General features: G+C 39.2%; 1 protein-coding gene across 7 annotated transcripts in view; it reads right to left on the bottom strand.

The window, feature by feature from the left end:
• L3MBTL3 (L3MBTL histone methyl-lysine binding protein 3) overlaps positions 1–25,734 on the bottom strand; it is a 121,318-nt gene that overhangs the window by 14,384 nt on the left and 81,200 nt on the right. For all 7 annotated transcript variants that reach the window (XM_025865368.2, XM_025865385.2, XM_025865390.2 and 4 more), the window contains 3 exons: positions 25,583–25,685; positions 16,153–16,302; positions 4,089–4,168 (listed from right to left, as the gene is read on the bottom strand). In XM_025865368.2, the coding sequence (XP_025721153.1) occupies positions 4,089–4,168; positions 16,153–16,302; positions 25,583–25,685 (333 nt within the window). The remainder of the gene's footprint in view (positions 1–4,088; positions 4,169–16,152; positions 16,303–25,582; positions 25,686–25,734) is intronic.

Below are 25,734 nucleotides of genomic sequence, written 5' to 3'. Positions count from 1 at the left end.
CCCACCAATTGCTATGGAGGCAAAAAGCAAGCCTGACTTTTCAAGTGAGAATCTAGCACATTACAAAACAGAATTCAATTCTTTCTGCATTTCAGCCACCCATGAGAAAGAAGGCTTGCAGGAAAGAAAACAAAACTACACCTTTCCCAGGAGTACAAGAGTTTAAACTTGAAGGACAGTTTATAGAATACTTTATTAATGCGCTTTCCTACAATAATAGGAATGAGTTATTTTTTTAAGGTAAAAAGAAGTTTTAAAAAAAAAGGGACGAAGAAGAAGAAAGGAGAAAAAGTGATAAATTATATCCAGTTAAACTCCCCAAAGGTCAAATTCAGTTGCATGGTGAGAATCATAATAAAACGGGGGCTCATAATTACATATATTGCATGGAATTAACCAGAATTAACTAAAGAAATGGGGGAGGGGAAGAGGCTTTTTTCAGAAGGAAGGTTTTTTTTTTTTTAAATATCAATTTGCTCTATGACTCCGAACAAAATAGTTCTCGTGGGCCTGCTGAGTCTTAAATCCTACTGGCATTTTAAACAAACTTAGGGTGGCTTCTTTTCAGTCTCCTCTATCCTAAATAATACACAAACTGCAAAGGGCTTTCTCTCCTACCCTTTGCACCACCCCTCCAGCCAGCTAGATTTAGGAAGGGTTCCTTCCACCACTGGAGGGACAGAATTGGGAATGATCCCTGGTGATTTACTAGGCTCAAGAATGTGGACCCGGAGTGGAGTACAACTCCCTGACCTCCAGGCTCAGGTTTGCAAGAGGAATTCTTCCAGCACCCAAATGGGAGCATTGAGGGGTAAGCGTTCTTGACAAAAGACCTGGGAAAAATTCTCTGGACTCAAAAATGTTAAAATAGAAAACAATCACCGTGGGCCTCTGACAAAAAGTTCTACAAAACATCAGAAGAGGAGCATTGATTTACTGACAGAAGAGTTTTATGATTTTAGTGAGGCACAAGGGGATAGAACCTTTACAAAACAAAAGCAGGCTATGAAAGAGAATAAGCCAATGTAGGAAATTGGAGGGAAACAGAAACCACTGCTGTTAAAATTCATGTTAAAGGCAGTAAGTAGTAGACTTGACAAAGCAAGAAGCTAGGTAAGATATCTCAACTTGAGAAATATGCCTAGAACATCAAAAATATATGTAAGTTGTTAAAATACTAACATACTGGGGCACCTGGGTGGCTCAGTTGGTTAAGCGTTCGACTCTTGATTTTGGCTCAGGTCATGATCTCAGGATCATGAGATCGAGCCCACACTGGGCTCTGTGCTGAGTGTCAAGACTCCTAAAGATTCTCTTTCCCTCTCCCTCTACTCCCCACTCCCACTGCTCGCTTGATCTTTCTCTCAAAAAACAAAACAAAAACTAAAATACTTTCATACTGGTTGGTACAATGCCCCCTCCCCCATCCCACTTTCACCCTCCCCCAAGGCAGCCAGGCCCTTAACTGGACTTCATAAGATCCAGCAATTAAGGCTAACTCGTGGTATAGTGGAGAGCATCCAAAACTCTCCTCCAGTACAAAGACCAGTGTTAATTTTAACTGTCTTGTGCAAGGTTGGATGCCAAACCAATTGTTAAATATTTTGAAAATAAAATATAATCCCTTGGCTCTAACTCAAGAATAATAGGTATTACCGGTCAACAGAGAGAACAGAGCACAAATGGTAACCAAAATTATAACTGAAAGAAGTTTCCTGGATTTAAAGACCAGTTGGCAATCACAGCATGATTTCACTGCAGATGAAATTAGTTTTATGAAAGTTTTATATAAAATGGTTCAAAACTTTGATAAGGAAACATCAAATTCATTTTAAGAGGCTAAAAATGGATGAGATATTAATAGTCAAATCTCACTTAGGAACATATGTGCAAAAATTCTCAGAGCAACTTATTTTATGAGGCTCTCTCCTTTTCAGTAATAAAAAGTAAGACAGTAAATAATATATCCTTATTGAACTATAGGCTTTGTAGGTGAGAACAATAAGAGTTATATATGAATCCTAGTAATGTTTCTGGAGAGAATAAAACAGAAAAACTCAGGCAATTCAAATCGAGAAAAACAGGACAAAAATATACAAAGTTTGAGAAGACAAACAGAGAATACCATGCATATCATATGTTAATCAAGCCAAATTCTCTATTAAGAGAATAATAATTTTCCAGATCATTTCCAGAAAAAATGATCAAAATCAGCTCAGCAAATCCAATAAAAAGTTGTCAATCACCAAGTTAGGGAGAGACTGAAAAGTTACCAAAGTATTACTCCCTCAAAAAGTTCAAAGTCTAGAAGATTCTATTCTGCATCTATCTGAATTTTCACTGATGAGACAATTCCAGGCAATAAACACTTCCTCCACAATACTACTACTCTACTACTCCCACCAGCTAATACTTCAGCCACTGATGCATTGAATCCTAATGATAAGCCAATGACGTGGCTACCTACTACTACAGTAATCTTACACGGGAGGAAACTGAAGCCCGGGGTGAGCTGCGCAACTAGTAAGTGGTGGAGCCCTAAGAGGAATGAAGGGTGTGATCCTAACCACCATTCACAAAGAAAGACTGAGACCTTTGTCTAAGAGTCCAATATACCTTGATGACAAAACCCTCAGGAAACACGTTTTTCTTCCTTTCTAAATGGCCAGAAACATATTAAAATAATCAAATGCTTGCATAGCACTTACTATGTGCCAGGCACTGTTTGAAGCAAATGACAGAAGCACTTCATCGCCATGGCAACCCTGGGAGGGAGTTACCATCATTATGCTTCTGGGTAGATAAGGAACCAGAAGCATGGAGAGGTGTTCAGGGCCATGTCCAGAATCACACAGCGAGCAGGTGGCAGAGACGGCATTCAAACCCTGGCCATCTGTAGGGTTTGTACGTGGTGTTATATTAAACACAACAGAACATGCTGAAGACAGCAGAGAATGTAACCTTTAAAATAATCACACATTACTGCTTTCTAAAAATCAGATATGGAAATCAAAGCCTCCCTTATGGAACAGGTCATTGCAGGCAAACAGTCATTAGGTGCTGTTCTCAAATCTTATAGAATAATCTAAAGCAAGAAATACACACAAAAAAGCAAAGTCTCCAAGGACTATCATTAAAATCCCAATCAGGCTAACCTTTTCTCATAAAAAAAAAAATTATTATGTGTAAGTTATAAATACAATCTATAGTATGACTTACAGGCATTACGACTTCATTACTTTGTTAAGCCACTGTAATGTGTTTTTAGCAGAGATGGAAGACAAATCACTTTCTCCAGTACAACTTAAAACATTTGTTCAAATGATTTGCTTTTCATTCTGTGGTATTAGACTAAGGCCCTATTAATTCCATTTGGGTTTCAATACACATTCTGAGGTGAGTTTTAAACATATGAAGCAAATGACATCAACGATACCAAAGAAAATATATCACAAGAACCAAAGAGAATGCTGCCCAAACTTTATATATACTATTGCACAGATATGTGAAAAAGACTGTAAATATAGGTCACAAATGAATCCATATCATTATGAATTACATGCTACAGTCGACCCTTGAACAATGCAGGGGCTAAGGGAACCAACCTCTGTACAGTCGAAAATCTGTGTAGAACTTTTTTTGAAAATCTGTATAACTTTTGATTCCCCCCAAATATAACTACTAATAGCCTATTGTTGACCAGAAGCCTTAAGCAATAACTAGTTAACACTTATTTTGTATGTTATATGTATCAAATACTGTATTCTTACACTAAAGTAACCTAGAGAAAAGAAAATGCTATTAAGAAAATCATAAAGAAGAGGAAATACATTTATAGGACTGTACTGTATTTACTGAAAAAAAAAAAAATCTGTGTATGAGTGGACCCGCACAGTTCAAACCCACGTTGCTCAAGGTCAACTATATGTTTATCCCAAACAATAAACTTTTATAGCCTGTGATAACAGAATAAACCAACTAAACGAAGTTTATCTTTAATATAGAAGTGGCTGCTATATTCTAGTCAAGTTCTGACTGTTGAGTATTAATAATAATATCCATCAATAAGATGAGATTATTATGGCTACCTCTGGCTTCATGCGACGTCCTCATTTCACTTTCTGTTCTCTCTTCAAAGTCCCCTTTGACATCATCAGCATGCTGGTCTCTGAGAAAAACAGGTGTATCAATATTTTGTAATGCACTTTAAAGGATGGTTCAGCCCTGCATCTCAGCAACTGTTATAGCTAAGTGATAAATCACTGAATTCTACTCCTGAAACTAGTATTACACTGTATGTTAACTACCTAGAATTTAAATAAAAACCTGAAACATTAAAAAACAACAAAACAAAACAAAATAAAAACACATGATACCACTAAAATGTTAGAAAGGATTTTCAGTTCTACTAAGAAGCAACTCCTACTAATAACATCTATAAACATCCATTTTTTTCATTACCAATTTTCATTTACAGTTCAGAAAGGAGATTTTTAAAGCTAAGAATGGTATTAAGGTGAACTATTCTGGCAAATGCAGCTATTGAATAACTCAACTTCAAATGGGGACAGGTATTCATGAAGAATTTTACTTTGTACTATACAGTAAAACTACAATTTAAAGAACGAAAATATTTTGAAACTCCAGACCGTTTAATCAAGTAGCATATATACTACACTCAGTTCAGGGATTTGGGCTTGAGCCGAGATTGGCCCAGGAGAATCAAACTCAATTCTAGGAAGCTTTTCCTGGCTTAATCAGGTCAAATGTGTAGGCTGAACGGATTCCAACTCTTCTTGACCAGGAATGACCCAATGCTAATCTAAGCATGCCGAAATGCTCTAAAATGCAATGGAATCCATTACGATCTTAATTCAGAGCTTTATCCTTAAGTCAGGGACAAAAACGGCATTAAAGGGAACCAAGAACAGACTAATTATATTTTCTTTAAAGCTAAATTTCAAGTACTTAAAAATTTTCAACCTAATTTTTCCATTCCCAGAGTTCAAAATACATCCCACTCTCCAATTTCCTGGTACTATCGAGGCTATGATCCCTGGCTTACACACTTCAATGCCTTATAATACTCTGCATTTATGATGTCCTACTGTTTATGTGTTGTTACCTATATATAAATATATCCTGAGTTTCTAAAAGACCCAGATCATACTTCTGTTAAGTTTTAAGAAAAAAAGCAAACACATTTAAAACCAAATATCCCAACAAAATATAAAGAAGCTGTATAGTCTTAACTACAAAGGCACTAATTTATTCTCCATTTGAAGGATGATAATTCAACACAACAATTCAAACACAGTTAGTATGCCATAAATACATATTCACTACTTCTTAGATCATTTCCATGAACACATGTAAAATTTCATTGAGATCTGTGCTCCCTGGCTAATAAGTTTATACTAAAAACGACTTATCCCAAACACTGAAGAAAACTTGCTTATTTGAGAATGGAGATGAATCATTGTTAATACAAAATAAAAACATATCTTCTTCCAAGAGTAATCAAGTGACTATTGGAGGCTCTTATTCCATAAAATGTGTAGAGATGGAACTACGGGAAAAAATAAGAAAATCACTGATAATTGGAGAAGGACATTAGTTGAAAACTGTCTTCTCTGTAAAAACTGTGCTAAAGTTATGCTTGGGAATTACAACATGCTAAAATCAGCTTCATAAAATCAGCTTCATATGTTAAAATTAGCTTATGTAATCTTCTGAACTTGTTTAATATTAAATTAGAATATTCTTTGAGTCTACAACTCTATCCCAGTAAGTATTGTGACCACTGAAAAAAGTTGTTTGTGGATGACTATCTTAATATTTATTAGAAAAAAAGTCACATATTACAGTGATAACTTAAAATTGGCATTTTTCAGAGTTAAAATAAATTCCTAATTAGTTATCATAGATTTCCCAAAAGCTTTAATGAGTGGTTAAAAGGAAAAAAAAAGACAAACTGAGATCAAAGGCTAAAATTAAGTCTTAGAATTTTTCAAGTATTTCCGTTTTCGTGATCAGAACTGTCCACTGACAACAGTTTTACATTTTTGTGGTTTTAATAAAGCACAGCATTCCTTTAAAGTAAGTTTTATTAAAATAAAGGTATAAGACCTAAGTATGAGCAAAGTTCTATTGTATGCTTATGCCCAAATACAATGCCAGTGGTTTATCTTATGAATGTAAGAAAAGGACCATTTGCTAGGAGAGAATGGAGACAGAAAAGGAAAATAAGACCTCTGACTCAAAGTTTCTTCAGGCCTGAATCTGCTGTAATCCATCCCCAGAGAAGCAAAATGGAAGCCATCTATTCTTATTTTATATAGCTTCATTATAGAAGCATGTTCAGTTTCCATTTTCCCTACTGCAACTCGTGATATTTCATTAAGCTGAACCCATATAAACTTGAATATAAACGTGAGTATTTATCCTTACCAAACACAATTCAAATAAAGGACTCTAGAAGAAATGTTTACTGAATGTTTTATTTCCAATTAATAGACTGATTCTACTAATTCCTTAAAATTAAAAGTGACTAAGCCCCTAGGGGGGGTTCTACATGATATTTCATTTACTAGAAAGTTGGAGGGGTGGGGTAGTGGGGTCACCTGAGCAGTCTCTTAGAACAAGCATTATCAAATGGATGAACAGAACCACTGAAGTAAGCAAAATCCTAATTTAAGCACATATAGAAATGTGGGAGCAGTTAATAATAAAAGTTACAAGAACATACTATGCGCCAAAGGCTGGCTTAGATCTTTATATGTCCAATATTTCATAACAATCGCTAGAAGAAGGTTCTGTTCTTATAGCCACTGAAATTTAAAGAGGTTAATGCCAAATTTGTAGAACAAGTATAGCACCAGGTCTATTGACACCAAAATCCATAATTAGATTCAAGTATTACTTGGTTTTTACCTTTGCATTTCTCCAGAATACAGTATGCCCGTCTTCTAGTGACAAGGTCAGTCATGAAGAATCTGACTCATTCTTGTTTGTTTTGTATTTTATTTAAAATAAAAATTGGTTTCTCGGGGTACCTGGGTGGCTCAGTCGGTTAAGGGTCTGTCTTCGGTTTGGATCATGATCCTGGGGTCCTGGGATCAAACCCCGCATAGGGCTCCTTGCATGGTAAGGAATCTGCTTCTCCCTCTCCCTCTGCCACTCCCCTGCTTGTGCTCTCCCTCTCTCTCTCAAATAAATAAAGTCTTTAAAAAAAATTGGTTTCTCAATTAGGCAACCAATATTTCTCTCTCCTACAAGGTGAGGAGTTTCATTGCTAATTCTGACTCAAGAGGTGCCGTGATGGGTCTCTTTCTCTGCACAAAAATGAAATCCTTAAGCTAGGATTTCAACGTCCTAAGCACAAAGTTATTCTAGTTGCACAGGTCTTCCGACTACAGACAAAACACGTTTATAACAGAATGCCCCAACTCTGTGATAACTTTATAATTAATCTCTCTGGAACATGGTACCAGATGTGCTTAACAGATTCTCTTTAAAAAAAGACAACCAAACATATTTTGATGTATTTTAATGGTACAATTTTGCTCAACATAAAAACATCTCCGTTTTCTTCTCTTGATCAATACTTTCCATTAGCAACAATTTCATTTAGGAAGGAGGTACAAGCTGATTGGGCAGGGGACTAAGGAATCAGAACATGGAGTGGTTACATGGATGGTCCCTGGAGGTGAACAGAACTCGTTCCAATAACAGTCCTGCTACTTAATTCTAAATGATCTTCAGCAAGTTACTTAACTTCCCTACTTCCCAGCTGCATCATCTGTAAAACGAGAAATCCCTTTCCTCACAGGCATTTTGAGGACTCAGTCAAATAATGAATAGAAAATACTGCCCACAGCCAGACATAGAAGCGGAAGCATGATAAATGGCAGCTTCTACTATTTAAGAATTACTTCTATTTGGGGATAAAATCATCCACTGTCACCTGTTTCCTTCAAGTTTTAAAATAGTTTTTAGAGTAAAAGTTACAAGCCAGACTGCAGCCAGACGGCCTGGGCTGTAATCCGGGTCTGCTATTGACTACTTGTGTAATCTGTAACCACGAGAGGTTCTACATTTTTGAGTGGGGATGTGAGAACAGCACCCACCCCACATAAGGCACTGTGAAGATTAAGTGAGCTAAAGTAGGTAAAAACACCTAGAGAAGTACCTGGAATACAGCGAATTCCCTTGAGATCTTAGAATTTTCAAGAACCAATTTATTTCAACATTTCTTTAGCTTGAATTGAAATATAACCATAGCTAAAACCTTACTCAAGAATACTCTTTAGGTTTTTAATTAAGACAGTGGAATCCACTCATGTATTCTTTATGAGTCAGCAACCTCTTTTTCTCTGTAATTACATATCATGCTTTAAATGTCTTACTATCTTACTCTAAATATGCTTTGTAGTAATTATTAGCAAAACAAACATCAGAAGGGTAAATACACAGTAGCAGGATGCATCTGAATGCAAATAGCTGTCTTTCTTCAAGTTTGTTTATTTTTCATTTAAAAATAATCCCTAGCCAATTATGCTTCCATCAGTCCCCAGTATGTTAAAAACAACATTGAAAAAAAAGTGAAACAATTATTTTGCTTCAATTCAGAGATTTCAGCTATCCCTCGAAATCCAGCATGAGTTTGGTTTCGCTCCTAGCTTGAAATAACCCCACCTTTTCTCTCCAGCAGCGCTTATTCTAGTCTCACAGGGGTTTTGTTAGAGCTGAAAAGTACCTGTACTCCCTAGTAACAAGAGGCGACACAATGAGTGTAGCTGGGGCCGTAAAATAATGTAGGAATTTCTGTTTTGAACGTGAAAAGGAGGTCTTTTTTGCATGCCCCCAGCAATTTTTTCCCCCTAATTTCTGGGCTGAGGTCACTCACAGGAAAAAAAATCCAAGAAAGAGAATCTCAGGGTTTATACTTCAGAGGAATTATAAAAGATTACTTGAACTGTCTCCAAATGCCTCCTACAAATGAAGAGGAGAGTGTGCATGCACAGTCTCAGTACAAGGAGGTCACCATCTTCAAAAGGACTCAGAAAAGATGGCAAATAAAACCAGTCGGATTAAGACTTTTATGTCTATGGTTAACATTTGAATAGTCTTTAAAGATTTATTTATTTATTTTTGAGAAAGAGGAGGGAGGAGGAAGAGAGAGAGAGGCAGACTCCCCACTGAGTGAGGAGCCCCACATGGGGCTCAATCTCAGGACCCTGAGATTACGGGACTTTTGAGATCACAACCTGAGCCGAAATCAAGAGTCAGGTGCTTAACTGACTGAGCTACCCAGACACCCCCAGCAGTGGTTTTTATAGTGTTTTCATAAACAGGGCCTAAGAGAGGTAAACATGGTTTACTATTTATCTAATGACTAAAAATAAAACATTTTCATTAATAAGCCTATTAAATTATCATTTAGCATAAGGAACATATATTAATGATGAAAGTAATATAATTAGTCAAAACAGTGGATATTATCAAATGCCAAGGAAAAACCCTCCAGAAACACTAATTGAGCAATTAACTGATCAATCGTATTATAAAATGTAGGGCCCTAACCAATGAGGTGAGCATTGGGGAATAAAGACCATATACTATAAGAAGAGCAAGACTGCATTACTTTCATGTTGTCAAAGAAAAGTAACCAGGTGTCACTGCTTTTCCACTATATATAAAAGAGTCATCTGAGTCAGGAATTAGTGCTATTCGAGGGGATAAAATAAGACACTGTTATAATTTTGGTCCAACAACTTCACAGGCATACAACAATTACAGAGTCATCTCTTCCTTACACTTTGAATGGTTGCCCTGGTGTCACAGTGTTTGGCACAAGAACTGAGAGTGTTTTAACTAAAACTGAGCTTTTCTCTGGTGCACACAAATAACCACATAGATTTGACTCAGGTTCCCAAGAGCTGAAATATTTTTAAACTTCCACAGCTCCTGATGTGTATCTGGCAGCCCATTGACAAAAAGGGGAAACAGGCTTTTACATGGGCAGGTAATGCCTAGTCATCAAAAGGACTTTCTCCAATTGTCAACATCAAACCCTCAGGCTCAGAAAGCCTCAAAAAGCAAAACAAACTTCCCAAAGATTCTTAATTAGCATTTGTAATCTTTTAGAACTTTTGGCTCTAAGTTAATGTTATTCTATTTGATCTTGCAGTTCTGCAAAGTAAAGAGATTTTTATATGCTTATAGTTTCATATTTATGTCAGCTTGTTTTCCCATCTGTTTAACAGAGCCCTCCTCAAGTGTACAGACTAGCTCTTGGTGTGACTGGCAAGTCGGATTCATCCTAGAAACATAAATCAGATTAATACTTGCAATTTCTACAACTGCTCTCTGTAATTCTGAGTAGAAACATGGGTCCTACAACTTGAGAAGCCTTTTTAATGGCCTATAATGATCTGAACAGACTGCAATTTTTCACTGGATTTAGATTAGCAATGGGCATTTGCCTTGCAAGGTAACACAAGCATTTAGCAGATATTTAAAACATGCTTTCCTGTGTTTCTGTGGTTATGTCTCAGCAGGCTTAAACAACATGCGAGCTTAAAGCATTCCATGATTTTTAATAGAGATAGCACCTAATTTAGAAACACAATTACAAGCAGCTGTAGGATAGATTTCACGAGAATGAGCCTACGTGGGATAGATGCCGATGTTCTCCAAATGGTAACACATTGTGAATTATTACTCCAGAGAAGGGTCTTTATATTGAGTAATAATTCTCAAAGCCGAGTATATAGATCACTTGCATCTCCTGGGGGTGCTTGTTAAAAATGAACTGGGATGCACCTTACATTTCCTGAATCAGTATCTCTGGAGATGGTACTTTGAAAGCTGCATTTTAACAAACATCTGATGATTCTGATGCAAAACAAAGTTTGCAACCCAGGTTTTATTAAGAGACCGAGAAATATATACAAACTTTTACTCAGCAGTAGACAAGCAGAGACTTAAGGTCATCAGTCCCCAGGAAAGGTCCGTCACTGACGGGGAGAGCCCCTGCCCCACCATCTCGTGGTCAGGAGTGCTGTGAGGGCAGAGATGAGCTGCTCCGCCCGCCCAGGGAGAAAAACATCTCCCTGAAAACACAAGGCACAATGCACACACTACTTACAGGCCTGACCAATCAATGGCTAACTGGAAAAGGATTGCAGACTCACATTTCTATCTAAATACACATTAGGGATTCACTCATAACCCAACCATCCTTTTGGGTTTGACATATTGCTATAGGAAAACAGATTTAAATATTTAACACACCTGTGAAAGGACTCACGGGGAAGCTATGTTAATGTGGGGCAGAGCCCACCAGCTAGGACACCCTGAGTCTCTGGGTACAAGTGCCCCCATCTGGTCATCAGAGGCAGCCTCATTCACTCCCTTTGTGTCATATCCATGTTGTCATTTCTGCGGTATCATTTTCTAAGTGGGGCAGGAATTAAAACAACAACATTTTTGGAAGCACTGCCAAGTTTATGAAAGAGTGCCAGTATGTATTTGGGGGATTTATCTAGTCATTTAATAGATATCCAGTGTGGAGATGTTACAACCTTGGGAATGTAGCTGTTTTACCAAAACAAAAATTTATACAGCTGTTGCCTCTTAGGTTATATAACTCATCTGTCTCCTCTGAGGGCTGGTGGATGATTCAAGGTCACCTTGCATCCTTACTGGGTGCCAGGTAGCATGCTCAGTGCGGGGATGTCTCAGAGAACCAGAGACGATGTGGCCCCAGCCCTGGCAGAGCTTACTGTCAAGCAAAGTACACAGACTCAGAAGTACGTACACAGAACCGTCAGGAGCATCGAGATGTGTGCTGTGAAGGTACGTAATGAGGAACCTGAACTATACTCCAGCAGATCAGATAAAGCTTCCCCGAGGAAATCATAGTGAACTTGAAGCCTGCAAGATGAGAGACCAGCTAGGAGACGGCAGGTCTGGAGGCTCTAGGCAGAGTGCAAAGGATGTCTGAGGACCATGGTGTTGAAGCATTAAGTTTAAAAACGAGCCTGGCAGAGCTGGGCAGGGCCCAGAGAACACATGCCCTTGCAGGCCAGGCTCAGAATTAGGGACTTAATTTCAGGAATAACGGAAAGTTACTGCAAGTGTCAAGCAGGGAGACAGACTCCCAAACACATTTTTTAAATGCACACTCTTAGGCTCTAGCCTGGAAAATTCTGATGGGCTGGCCTGGGCCCCCAAATCTGAATTCTGAAAAGGTCCCCGGTAATCTGATGCAAAGTCTAGGAGCTACTGCTGTGGAACATTAGTTGTCCCAAGGCCCAGCCTGAGCAGCTGGCCTGTGAACTTGCCCTTAAAATAATGGTCACGGTATGAAAAGGATATACACAATCCTCGCATTGTTACTTTATCTGGCCTGGTTGTGTCAGCTTCTAGGTCAAAAGCAAAGCCAGCATAGTCCTCATTCTGGTGACCCTCTGGCATTTGAAATGGGTGTGTGCGTGCAGGGGGGAGGGATGGTGTAGCAGCCGTGGTCAGTGCCCGGCCCATGTTCCGTGGACGGCACTCCCCTTCCAGCCACGGCGGCCAGCTCCCCCGGTCTCTCCTGCTCCGCTCTCCTGAAGGGTTAACCAGGGCTCCGGCTGCTGAACCCGCTGTGCCGGGGAATTACTGTGTGCTTCCTCCCCCGCAGCCTCGCTCTGTGACTGAAGGTAACCAGTGTTTAAATAGCTCAGCTCCCTCATCCCCACGACGGGCAAACTCTGAGATGTGTGTTTTACACTGACTCCCAGAGTGGTCGCAGCAGGACTGTGTTCCTGCTGTCTACAGTGGTAATCAGTGTGACAACAAAGCTTTCCCTGGTGGTCCTCCCCTCCCCGGCTCACTTCCTCACTCCCCTGCTGAGGTCTTCCTCACCTCCCAAATAAACCACCTGCAACTGAATCTTTGTCTCGGGGTCCACTTCAGGGGGTGTGAACGGTCTCTTAATGTGCAAAAGTGCATTAAAAAAAAAAAAAAGTCAGTAGAGTCTGGCTACCAAATTTAGTAAATTATTACAAAGGACGCAAAGAAAATGCATTAAAACCTGAATGAAAAATTCTATCCATGTATGCAATGAATATGGGAAAAGAAGAGAGAAATAATCTGATATTGTAAGAATTGTCTTGAATGCTGTATTCAAAGTTTAACTCAGGAATATCAAAGAAATGGGCCACTCTTTCCTTTGTTCCACGAGAAGAAAAGAATGCTGTGCAACAAATAAGTAACCTAATTCCTCTTGCCCCATTAGTACAAACTAATACTTACTCAGGGCTTATTATTAGTCATTGCCCTCACAGCTTTGCACAGCTCACATTCTTAAGTCCAGGTTAAAGAAATCAACAATCCAAAAATTTTATATTTACTTACGAAATGAAAAAAGATATTAAATATATTCACACAGATTTACTCACAGCAGAGAAGCCAGCCAACTTCTACCCTGTTAATTCTACCTTAAGTCAACCATCCTCAAGCCATAAGATACACTTTTTCCTTAACAACCCTTCTTTTATTTGTTAGCATTTACTATGTTGCCACCTCATGATCATTTATATCTAAAATACCCAATGCCACTGCAATTGCTGTGAGAACCAGTGACTGCCTGCAGAAAAAAGGAATCTGAAGTCAATTTTCAAAAATGTTAAAGAAGAAATTAAAATTTTTAAAGAGTAAATCAATCTGTGCTATTTTGAAACATACTGCTTTTTCAAGTACGCCTAATGAAGCATTTAGGTTGGAACATCAAAATGTCTGCAACCATCTCTTAAAAATTCTTCTGCGTAAAAAATACAGTGAGAAAAAAATGTTCACCTTAAAAATTGAGGGGTCATTTCGATCATCTCCCTCATGTTTCCTTTGCACGTGACTAATCAAATCTTTCAGGTTATTTTTAGTTATAAAAAAAATAAAAACAGTAAATCTGGAAAGATGAAGATAAGAAGAAATCTAAACAAAGTCTCTAAAACCATGAATAATGGAACGCTCATTTACCAAATGGAAGCAGATCACTTGAAGAAATTTAACCTTAATACAAAGAAGTGTTCAAGTATTCACTCACACAAAGTAATGACAGATCAGAATTCACTGACTCAAAAGACAGTATGGGCTAAAAATCTATGACACAGAAAAACTATTTAGATATGAAACGTGTGATAGGTTATACAGAAAACTAAAAACATCTGAGGTTGTTCCCTAAATCCAGGTGATTACATGAAGAACCACGACCACAACTCAGAGAAGACTGGTCACTGGAATGGTCAAATCCATTACATTTTTTTTTTACATAAATTCTGAGTTAAAGAAGACCCTAGGAAATCATCCCAAGGAGATCCTGCTGAGAGGAAACTCTGGCCCTAGGAATCTGGCCTGGAGCCCAGCTAGTGAGTGAAAAGCCTGTGTGAGATTAGACCTGCCCGCTCTTCAGAGTATTCTGTTGATATTTTAAACAGTATCTTGGCTTCTGAAATCTAAACGCTAGGTAGTCTTACCACCTTGTGAGTCAGAGTCAATGAACTCTGTATCTGTAATTATAACTATATGAATTAGTACTTTGTCTTAAAGTAAATTTCCTCACGTGGTATGACCTCATTTTGGAGTTCTGGGTTGGGTAAAATGAGTTTATGTTACATTAGTCATCGTTTTAAGGGTAAAAAAAAAAAAGTCATCCTCCTGTGGTTAATAATTAAAGAAGTTACAGCTCACCCCATCCACAGGATAAAATTACTTCTCTATAAGAATACTGACACGTGAAATGCCATTAGTCCAATAGTATTGCTATGAATTTAGGATGAGATTTTTTAATTCAAATGTCTACCTGGCTCATCCATAAGAATGGAAGTTATAAAATATTTAAATAGAGAACTATGTTGCCTTAGGTTTTAAAATACTCATAAAAGGGGTGCCTGGGTGGCTCAGTCCATTGAACATTCAATGCTTGATTTGGCTTGGGTCATGATCTCAAGGTTATGGGATCCCCCTGAGGTGGGCTCTGCACTCAGTGGAAAGTCTGCTGGGGACTCTCTCTCCCTCTGCCCCTCCCCCTGCTCACGAACATGAGCATGCTCTCTTTTCTCTCTCTCTCTCTCAAATGAATAAATAAATCTTAAATAAATAAATAAAATATTCCATAAAAGAAACTCCCAAAACCTAAGCACTAAGGAATATCTTTCCACTAATCTGCTCTTTTTTAGTAGTATCCTCAGTTAATGTAAGGGCACAGACCTACTACTTAAAGATCAAACAAAATCTAGTTCTTTACTTAATAATCCACTGAGCTTAACATTCCAACTCAACTCTACAAGTGAAATCAAAAATAAATGACTGAGCTTATATAGTTGACCCTTGAACAACATGGGTTTGAACTAAGCAGGTCCACTTATGCAGATTTTTTTTTAAATAAATATATATATACTACTGTAAATGTATTTTCTCTTCTTTATGATTTTAATAACATTTTCTTTTCTCTAGTTTACTTCATTGTAAGAATACCATATGTAGTATCTATAACATACAAAATATGTGTTAATCAACTGTTTATGTTACTGGCAAGGCTTTCAGTAAACATTAGGCCATTAGTAGTTAAGTTTTTGGGGACTTAAAAGTTGTACTTGGACTTTCACTGTGTGGTCAGTGCCCCTAACGCCTATGTCGTTCAAGGGTCAAATGCAGTACAATTAACATCTTAATAATTAAAAGAAATAACACATATGCAAGTGCTTGGCATGAGCATGAAAAAGAAATAATGTACATTCTTCACAAAAATCTGACATCTTTCTCAAAAAAGGTGGCTCTATATAGATATTGATCAGTTCATTTGGAAATATGAACTGGCATGAAGTAAAATGACTGGAATTTCTAAACATCTAACACCAAAAAATTTCAACTAAAAGATGAACAAGTAAGAAGAAAGCCTGTCTCATTTAGATATGCTTTTATAAACTCTCTGCCTAATTTTTTTAAGTCCACTACTGATCTCCATCACCATTTTACATTAAATCAAATGCATTTTCAATAATGTCCAAGAAAAGATAACCAGAGAACATAAAACATGTGAGATAGAAAACCTTTTTCAACCAGAGTACTTCTAAACAACACTAATATTATCACTTTAATTACCTGATTTCAGGAGATGAAGAGATTTCATTTGTGTCTGCCCTTTTATTTCTTGGAAATGATGGACTAGCTGGAGGCATCTCACCACTTAAACGGTCTGGGAAAATTCGGTCTTTATTCAAATTGATTTCTGAATAGGGACAGTTGGCAGCACTAAAATATTAAAGGAAAAAGAAAAGAACGTTCCCATTAGAACATGCCTCTAATTAAAATGACAGGCTATAGAATATAAAATCCCCAAAATTTAATTGAATGTTATACATATTTATATATGTATGTATGATTAAACATATAAATATGAAATATTTTATCTCTAAGATATAATTTAAGTATATCTGATAGAAAATGTGTCTTTGCACTAGATAGATGTTTAGATGCAATCTGATGAAATCTTTGGAACTGAGCAATGATAACTCAAGGATCCCCTCTGTATTGTCCAAGGGCAGAGCCTGTGCATATCTATAGAAACAATCAGTTCCAAGAGAGAAGTGCTTAAGACATCATAGGAGGCTTGGTGATAGAGGTGGGTGATGGACAGATGGTGCAGATCTGCTTCCTAAAGTGATCCTCCAGCCTCAGGGTCCGCACTGGCCATGTCATTTCCTTTATAACAGCTGTCCCTCCAAAGGAGGGAGGTTCCCCCGTGTTCCTGGCTCCAGGTCCAGCTGTACACCTGATATCCTAGGCAATACATGTATCAATCTGTAGTTAATCCTGTTTCTGATATGAAAGGAGCCCAGATGCCAACTTGGATCATGACCCATCCAGCTCATTTCCCTTCTACTGGTGCCTTCTGGACCCCTGGCTGGTCTCTCAGGTCCCATATGGGGATCATTCCTGTTATCCAAGTAAAGGAAATCTAGGTCACTAATTGTTAAATCAATGTTAAGTCAGTATAATTCTCTACCTAGGCCTCAGCTTTCCAGGCTCCAGAACAACGGGGCAACCTCTGTATCTCAGGCCTCCAATACATAATGAACCCCTCCAACTACCTGCCCATCTTGCCCCTCTGGTTTTAGGAAGCCTCCTTAAATCTGAGAATTGTTGGCTCTTAGATAAATTACTTTAGTGTCTTGGGTGCCTGGGTGGCTTAGTTGGTTAAGCTGTCTTCACCTCAGGTCATGATCCTGGGGTCCTGGGATTGAGTCCCGCATCAGGCTCCTTGCTCAGCTGGGAGCCTGCTTCTCCCTTTGCCTGCCGCTCCCCCTGCTTGTGCTCTCTGTCTCTCACTCTGACAAATAAATAAAATCTTTAAAAAAAGTTGTATTAGTGTCTTACATGTCTTTTCCTCTCTCTAGGTGAGAGTGGGAATGTTGATAATCACCCAGGGAAAATTTTTAAACAATGCGTGTCTATTCTCCACCAAGAAAAAAATTGGATACCTTCTAGGAGGAGGAGGGAAGAGTTTGATAACTAAGTGATTTTGATAATGGCCTATAAAACTTATCACAGATATGTTATAAGCTAAAATACAATTTTTATTTAACTACATACTACTCTACACTATCATCTATGCAAAAGACAAACGTAAATAACATTTGATCATGTGTTGACATAAATGTATATAATACTAACCCAACAATAACAAAAACAATAACCAGTAATATTTAGGGAGCACTCACTAGATATCAAGCACTTTGCTAAGCACAGTATTTTACTTAGTCTTTACAATATCCTATGAGGAAGGCTTCTCATGAGACAAACTAGGCTTAAAATGCTTAGGTGACCTCAATCTTTAATTATTTCATTCATTTGTCCAACAAGTATTTATCGAGTATCTATAATTATCTTTCTAGGCACTGGAAACACAATGGAAAATAAAAAGGCAAGATCCCTGCTCTCACGGGGCTGATATTCTGGGGGAAGATGAGCACTGCACAATTGCACAAACATAAATTAGACAGCCTCACATAGTGACACATGCCATGGGGTATGGCCTAAAGGAGAACACGGGGCTGTCCCAGGTGGTGAGGAAGGGCCTCCCTGAAGCGGCAGCATCTGATCAGTGCCCTCAAGGTCAGGAAGAAGCCTGCTCTGGCCACACAGGGGAAGAGCACTCTGGGAAATGGGAAGAAGAGCACAAAGGTAGGGAAAGCTCGGCATGTGTGGCGGGGGAAGACCATCGACGGCCGAGTGCGTGAGCAAGGGGAGGGTACACACTAGAGGCCTGCAGAGGAAAAGTATTATGTAGGGTCTGGTAGGCCATGGTCATGGGTCATGAGCTCAGTTGGTTAGTTTACGTCTGATGTGAAGCCACTGGAGGACCTTCAAATAAGGGAATGATATGGTTTGATGTACAATTTAAAAAAATCACCCAGGATGCTTTGTGGAGGGAAGATTTCAAAGGGACAGAATTGGAACAAAAGAAGTTTTATGTAATTATAAAGACATCATGGTGACTTGGATCTGGGTGGCTAAAACGGTCATGGTACCTCTGCGATCCCTCCAAGGGAACCTGTGCATGGATGGGTGAGGGGAAATGACATTCAAGAAGGATTTAAGAATGGTCTGTAGGTTTCTGGCTTGAAGACCTGGTGGTGATAGGGATGCATTTTCTTTTCTTTCTTTCTTTTTTTTTCCCCCCTGAGATGAGCATGATGAGAGAGAAGCAGATCTGGGGACAACATCAGGAACTGTGGCATGTTTATTAAACAATCAAGTAGAGATGTGGCTTGCCCAATGTCACAAAGCAACAAAGTAGCTCAGTAAGATGAGCGCACTATTTATCTCATTGCGAACAGGCATACTATTTTAACTCATTTTTATTCATTTAGTGATGATGTGAAGGAAGAATTCATCACCAACCACAATGTCTCTTCTGAACAAGAATCCTTCAAGTACCTCATGGAATCCTTTATGGGATATTTGTACTAATTAGTGTTTATGGATATAAGTAACAAAAACCAATTCTAAGTTGAGCAGAAATAAACTTATTAAAGGGCATCGGACAAGTCAGTAGGAAGGCTGAGTAGTCAAGCTTGGTCAGGAAGGAAAGTCCAACCAGCTCTCCCCCCCAGACACAGTCTACACACGATGGGGGGCTCCTGGGGCTGTGGCCCTTACTCACTCCCCAAACCCCTCAGCCATGTCCACACCCGCCCAACACCCAATTCCACAGAGACTGCAAACACCACGTGTGACCTGCCTTCACATCACTCCTCCCGATGGCCGACCCAGGTGGTAGTATCTGCTTGGCTACGTTTCAGTTTTCTGCCCACACAGTAAGTGCCACAGGGCCTGAGGAAGGGGGAGAGGCCCTGCTCCCTGTGGTTCCCCCGAGGGACGTGGAGCCCTGCCTTACACCTATCTTGTTTCAGACAAAATATAAATGACCCAGGGCTGCCTCATAATAAACATGTTTAAAACCAAATTCATCATCTTCAATGAACTCCCCTCTTCTGCAGAAAAAAGATAAATACAACCTGCCCCTCCCGCTATTTTTGACTCTTTGTTTCTGACAAAGGAACTATATTAACTAAGCCTCAGATTGTCATCTTTAACTCTGTTGTTCTTTCTTCCTCGTACTGTGTATTTCTATGACAAATTCACCTCCTTGCATTTTGTGACGGCAAGAAAAAAAAATCTAAATGTAATTCTTTGTGGTTTTTTTGACAAACAGTATGCTGCTAATCCTATAAATACTGCAACCATCATGTTTCACTCACAGTTAAACACCTGGCTTTACAATTACTGAAGATCTATCTATACAACTACCCTAGGGTTTTATCAGATATGAAGTAAAGAAAATGAGAGTCCTGTTCTTAACCACCCCCCCCCACTCCCACACTGGGAAGACCCACAGTATTCTTAAGATGGGCTGCATATCCCCAACTACACACAGAGTGAACAGTTACAGTTTAGAAGTCTTAGAATATAAGATCTATGAGAACAGCCCCTTCACCTATTTGTTAACTAAGTAAAGGAAGAATAGATCTCTCTAAGATCAATACATATAAAGTTGTACAGCTCACAGAAAGGCAAGACCGCAAAACAAAATAAGACCTACTGTCTAACTATCTGCCTTTTTGGATTGTTAGGGCCAGAGAGGAATTTCAAACTCTCAACTTCAAGCAGGGGAAGTGAGCACAGCCCTCCCAGCACGGATTTACTAACGGGCCAGGCTGATCTATCAAGGGAGTCCCGTCATGAGCAGCTACCAATTTTACGCTGACACCCTCTCATCCTTTGAACCCTGAGAGAAGTAAAATGGGTTTTACATACCTCACATTTTTACACCTACTACGGGGTAGAGAAGGAAGCCAGCTGGTTCCTGAAGTGGGTAGTGATTAAAAAAAAAAAAACAAAAGGTACGCCACAAAATGCAAATGAAGTGTGCTCAAGTGATGGTATGTGTACAGAGGGATGGGCAATCCCCTAGACAGAAATCAGGAAATCAGGAACCTGGTTCTAAAAGGTGCTCTGCCACCCTATCCACCACTTACTGAAGAGTAAGCACAACTTGTGAGACCCCGTCTTCTCAATTGTAAAATGAGGATGATAGCAATACTACAGTTTCCATGGCTCAAATGCATTACACATGCTAAATGCTTTACTTGCATTATCTCGTTTACCTCCCATAACCCTGTGAAGTTGTTCCTTGTCTAACACTCGTTTTACAGATGTAGAAACTGAGGCTTTAAAGAGGGAACTTGCTCAGTGTCACTTTATCAGTCCTTGGCAGAGTCTGATGATGAACTCCGGCTGTCCCCTGTTACACTGTATATGGGGGCAATCAGTACCTTGCAGTATCAAAGAATGCCCTTAGCCTTAATCTCTGACAATGAAATCCCTCTGAGTACCGACTTCGAGCAAGATACTGCTGTCATAGAGCTAATATGCATTGAGGCATTACTTAACCTCTTTGCCAGTTTCCTTGTTCTTAAATTTACAAGGTTCATACAGCTTTAAAAGTTATTAACTTTATAACTCACCAGTGCTGATCAAACTTCTGTAGAGAAAGTGCGTTCTCATTAGGCTTATAATCGTCTGTAGTTTCTCATGTACTAAGCTGTGTGTATCATGTATACATGGGCACACACATGTAGCCATATACATACATGTAACTCTTTACCATGACGTAGTTCCTCAGAGAGCACAGGAAGGAATTCATGTAGGTTTACACAGCTATCTACATAAGGATTTTATTAGGGTACACCCTGTTCTACCGGCAAATAATTCCATTATCAGCTTTGCACACAAATATCCCACCGGCCCCTCTAAGGAGGCAGTTTTTCCTAGAAAAGACTGGTCCGGCTTATGAGGAAAGGGGGACAGACTGTCTTGTTCATTTCTCCCCACCGCCACCTTTAAAATCCTTGTAACTGTGAATACATTTACTTCAACAATTAGGTAACATCTTCAGTTTTCTGAGTGATCGCATAATCGTTCTCACACTCCCTCATGACAAAACCTGAGGCCGGCTCTATCAGGCCACTTGCTTTACATGAGAGTCCAGGAGTTACAAATGGAGACTGAAGTGCCATCCAAGCCTGGGTTCAATTCTGGTTCTGCCACTGTCTGATCCTTGGGCACGTACTTAACTATTCCAACCCCATGTCCTCACCTGTAAAACAGAGATTAGAACAGCACCTGCTTCACAGAGCTGCTGTGAGGATTAGGTGAGATCACAGATTAAGTCTACGACAGTGCCTGGAACACAGGAAGTCACCAATAAATCCCACCTGTTGTCATTATTCAAAAAGGAGAAGCCGACTAACACATAACCGCTGTGCTGCAGAAGAGCATCCGCAAAGATAAACAACGGCATTAAAAACTCCATAACGCGCCTCATTGGTGGAGGCTCTCTGCTTCCCTCAGGGAAAGGGTGCTACCCCATTCATGCCTCTGGGAAAACCTGTTCGCACCAGACTAGCCTCCTAGAGGGAGGGACCCTCTCGTCTGTGCGGCCCGTCACCTAACCCCAGACCTGGCCCAAAGCAGGCACTCAGTCGATATCTGTTGGAATGCAGGGATGGATGGGTGTTGAATCAATAGGATGTTTACAGTTTGCAGGTGTCTGTTCAAATTTTTAAAACTTTCCATGGACTTTACAATGACCTTTTAGAGGTTGTTGGAAATACTCCCCATTTTTTTCTTGTTTATTTTCTCCATAATCAAATCTTACATAGAAAAAAGTCACTTCTGAAGGCACTAGAGACGCAGATTATCTACTTTCATATAACTTCAGTTCTCCCTTAATCTCCTCCCCTTCTTTGACCTTGCAGTAGCCCAAATGAATGAATCGACAAAGGGAAACACCACGACACCACCCAGATTAATGCTCCCTTGCTAGAAAGAGAGCATTGAGCCATCTGGCTACTGAATATCCCTAGAGATAAGAATAACATCCACACTCAACTCACTCACTGATTGTTTACATTTCAACATCTGAAAACATCACATTCTCAAATTTCATCGCTGAGACACATGTTCTATTTCTAACACCTCTTACATCAAATTCAACTATTATAATTTTTCAGAGACGCTAACAACTGCTAGTCAAAACAAAGCCTTTTGCTTATGTGTTCATAAAACTGATTATTCTTGCTAAAAGAGCAACTTTCCTTGTTATCTAGGCAAAGAATGCATGTTTTGATTTATGCAGTTTCTCTGCAAATTAATCCAAAGAGAATTTTCTCATTATGTTTTCCTAAACACAGCATTCTCGGCAAGGACAAAAGTAAACGCCAGTGAAATGACCCTTTTAGAGAATATCCATGATGCTGCAGCTATTCCGCAGTCTACTAATGAAATGGAAAACAGGCTGTGCCTGTTAAAGATTAATACCCTGCCAGACCCAGAGCTCCGAGTGTTGTAAATAGGACAGTCAGGGAGACTCTGGAAAGCCAGCTGAAAGGGCTCAGAAGAAGGGGCGAGTGCAGCGGCTGACAGTAGCTGCCAACTGTCTGCGCCACAAGCATCCCTCCTCCTCCCTGAGGCTCGGCCAACCACTAACTCTGTCCCAGACTCACGCACGGAACTGCCAGTTATGCCTTCCATCCGACAGAGCAACAAACTTCTTTATCAATACGTGTCTTCAAGCCAGAAGGTCTACTGCTTCCTCTCTCCTTCCAAAAAAATGAGTAATTCCCTACTGAATTCCAATTATACTGAAAGATTTCTTTACCACATTTCTCCGTAAAATCTTCCACGACTCTCCCCACGATCTCCCCCTTCTTTTAGCAAATACAACGCTGCATCTCTGAAGAAATGCTCCAAAGATGATCACTGAAATTTGGTGAAATGGGTGTGGCTCAGCTGAGGAACCCTCAGAGGTCCCTGGCACAGTGGGGAAAAGGTGGTCGTAACGAGTGGCCAGTGCCATCAGGCAGCGGACAAGACTGTCACCAAAGACCTCGCAGTGGCGGGCAAACCTCTCTGCTCACACCAGAAGCACTCCTAAAGGGACGATGGACGTTGTGTAAGGTGGGTTTCCTTTCCAGAAGCCCAAAACAAAAATTTCAACTGCACCCCAATAACATAATATCAATATTCATGCTTTTTTTTTTTTAAGCTTCTTTATTCTTTTCCTTCATAATTGGAACAAACTGCCTCAGTCCGATGAACATCTTGGGGTTGACAGACGTGTCAAAGGTTCAATATTACTGTTTAGTATCTTGTATTTTTAATTACGTACAGCTTTATATTTCCATTAGTCCCTGAGTTCTCTGAAGGCTGGGTCTGTGATGAATTCTTGGAGCGAGGCCTTGAGAGGCAGTGAGAGGGGAGAGGTCAGTAGCACAGACCCTTGAGCGAGACTGGGAGCCAATCCCTGTCCCCCCCCACCAGCAGTCCATCAGTAAAACCTCTCCAGTGCCACAGTGGTCTCACTGAAAACTGGGAGAAAATACTACTAAAACTAATAAGGTTCAGAAGGTTATCCATAAACGTAAAACAGAGCAATACCTTGTGCAGAGTAAATACATACTCAATACACGTTATTATTGAAAAAACTCCTCAAAAATATTTAGTGAATGAAATAATTTACTAATACACAATGGAAATTTAGCATGCTAATGAATTATTTCTGGCACTTAGACTTATATAATGCCTGAAAAATAATCTAGCTGCCTTCACTCAGCAACACTGAACAACTTTTAAGGTGTAGTATTTTAATTGTTTAAATTAATCACGTAACTCTGGGTTGGCACTTACACAAACAATGAAAAGGACTTTTCTTTTATTATTATTTTTTAAGCAGGCTCCATGCCCAATGTGGGGCTTAAACTCACAACCCTGAGATCGAGAGTCGCATGCTCTCCCGACTGAGAGCCAAGCACTCATGAAAAGGATTTTTAAATGGGTATTTGTAAATGGAATCACCACCCTATGTTTAGACTATTTACTCTGGAACAGAGACTGAATCCCATAAAAATCTCAGGAGCAGTGTTGCAAAAGGAAGATAAGCGGTATTTGTGGATGCAGAGATGAAAGATATAAAGAAAGAGAGGGAGAGGAAGGAAGGAAAAAGGGAAGGAAAGAAGGAAGGAGGAAGAAGCGTTAATTACACCAATTTTACAGTTCCTATTAACTCTTAAACAAGTAGTGCAATCTTCAGATTTTTCAAAAGACCCAGATTCACAGTGTGTACAGACTAGGTAAACAAGGGATCATTTTCCTTACTGGGTAACCCAATTAACATGTAGTTAGAACACTTACATTGACAAACGATTATTTTAATACATCCCTAAACAGGTGATGCTTTTGTTCCTCGAAAATCTCAGTCAAATCATAGGAATTTCTAGGTATTTCAGTAATATTTTTAAATGTCTCCAAAGAGCCCCAAATCGCCTAAACAATACATCAAATTTCAAATGTATAATTTTGGTTTCTTTTTTAAGTTACTTAGGGGTAAATGAAAAATACTGAAAAACACTGTTTTGGATCAATGCACTCTCAAGTGTGACTATTTATATTTGTGCTTCTTATAATCTTTGCTTATCTATGATTATAGATAATTATAGATAATCTTTGATTATCTATGATAATCTCACTTCTCATTATTCAAATTGTTGAGTCCCTCAATCATATCGTATTCTACCAAACAAAGACCAATCATACCGTATTCTACCAAACAAAGACCTTCAACAAAGACCTTTAACAGGGTCTGCCTTCTTCTCATTACGGTCAACCCAAGTGACTCTTTCAGAAGGTGAGTATCTGTACACCTGGTCAGGCTGTCAAGAAAAGGCAAATAGCTAGAGTAAATCCATTTTAGACTGTGAATGCATTTTTCTCCCAGGAAGACTTAACTACAGATATACTCTTCGTTTTTATAGGATCACCATGGAAACCACATTTCGTATAGATCAAAATATAAAATTAGCTCACATCTATTAGTACACATGGAAATCATTATCTTACACATACATGGGATGGGTACCCTGTCTTTGACCACATAAGGAATTCCTGTGTGAGTGGCAGCACCACATACCTGTGAGGGCCCAGGTGTCTCACTCTCTTAAAATGGCCAATCCCTTTACATCCTGGGGTTGAGCATCCGCCATGTTCTGAAGCTTCCATTAATTCTAAAGGGCCTATAAGAAAGCAAGGGGGAAAAAATGAGAGAAAGAAAGAAGGGGCATA

The sequence above is a fragment of the Callorhinus ursinus genome, unplaced genomic scaffold, assembly GCF_003265705.2.
Source record: "Callorhinus ursinus isolate GAN/ISIS: 27379988/994484 unplaced genomic scaffold, GSC_fseal_2.0 scaffold6, whole genome shotgun sequence".
NCBI lineage: Eukaryota > Metazoa > Chordata > Mammalia > Carnivora > Otariidae > Callorhinus > Callorhinus ursinus.
The sequence above is the reverse complement of the archived record's forward strand: the minus strand, read 5'-3'. Positions and strand labels throughout refer to the sequence as shown.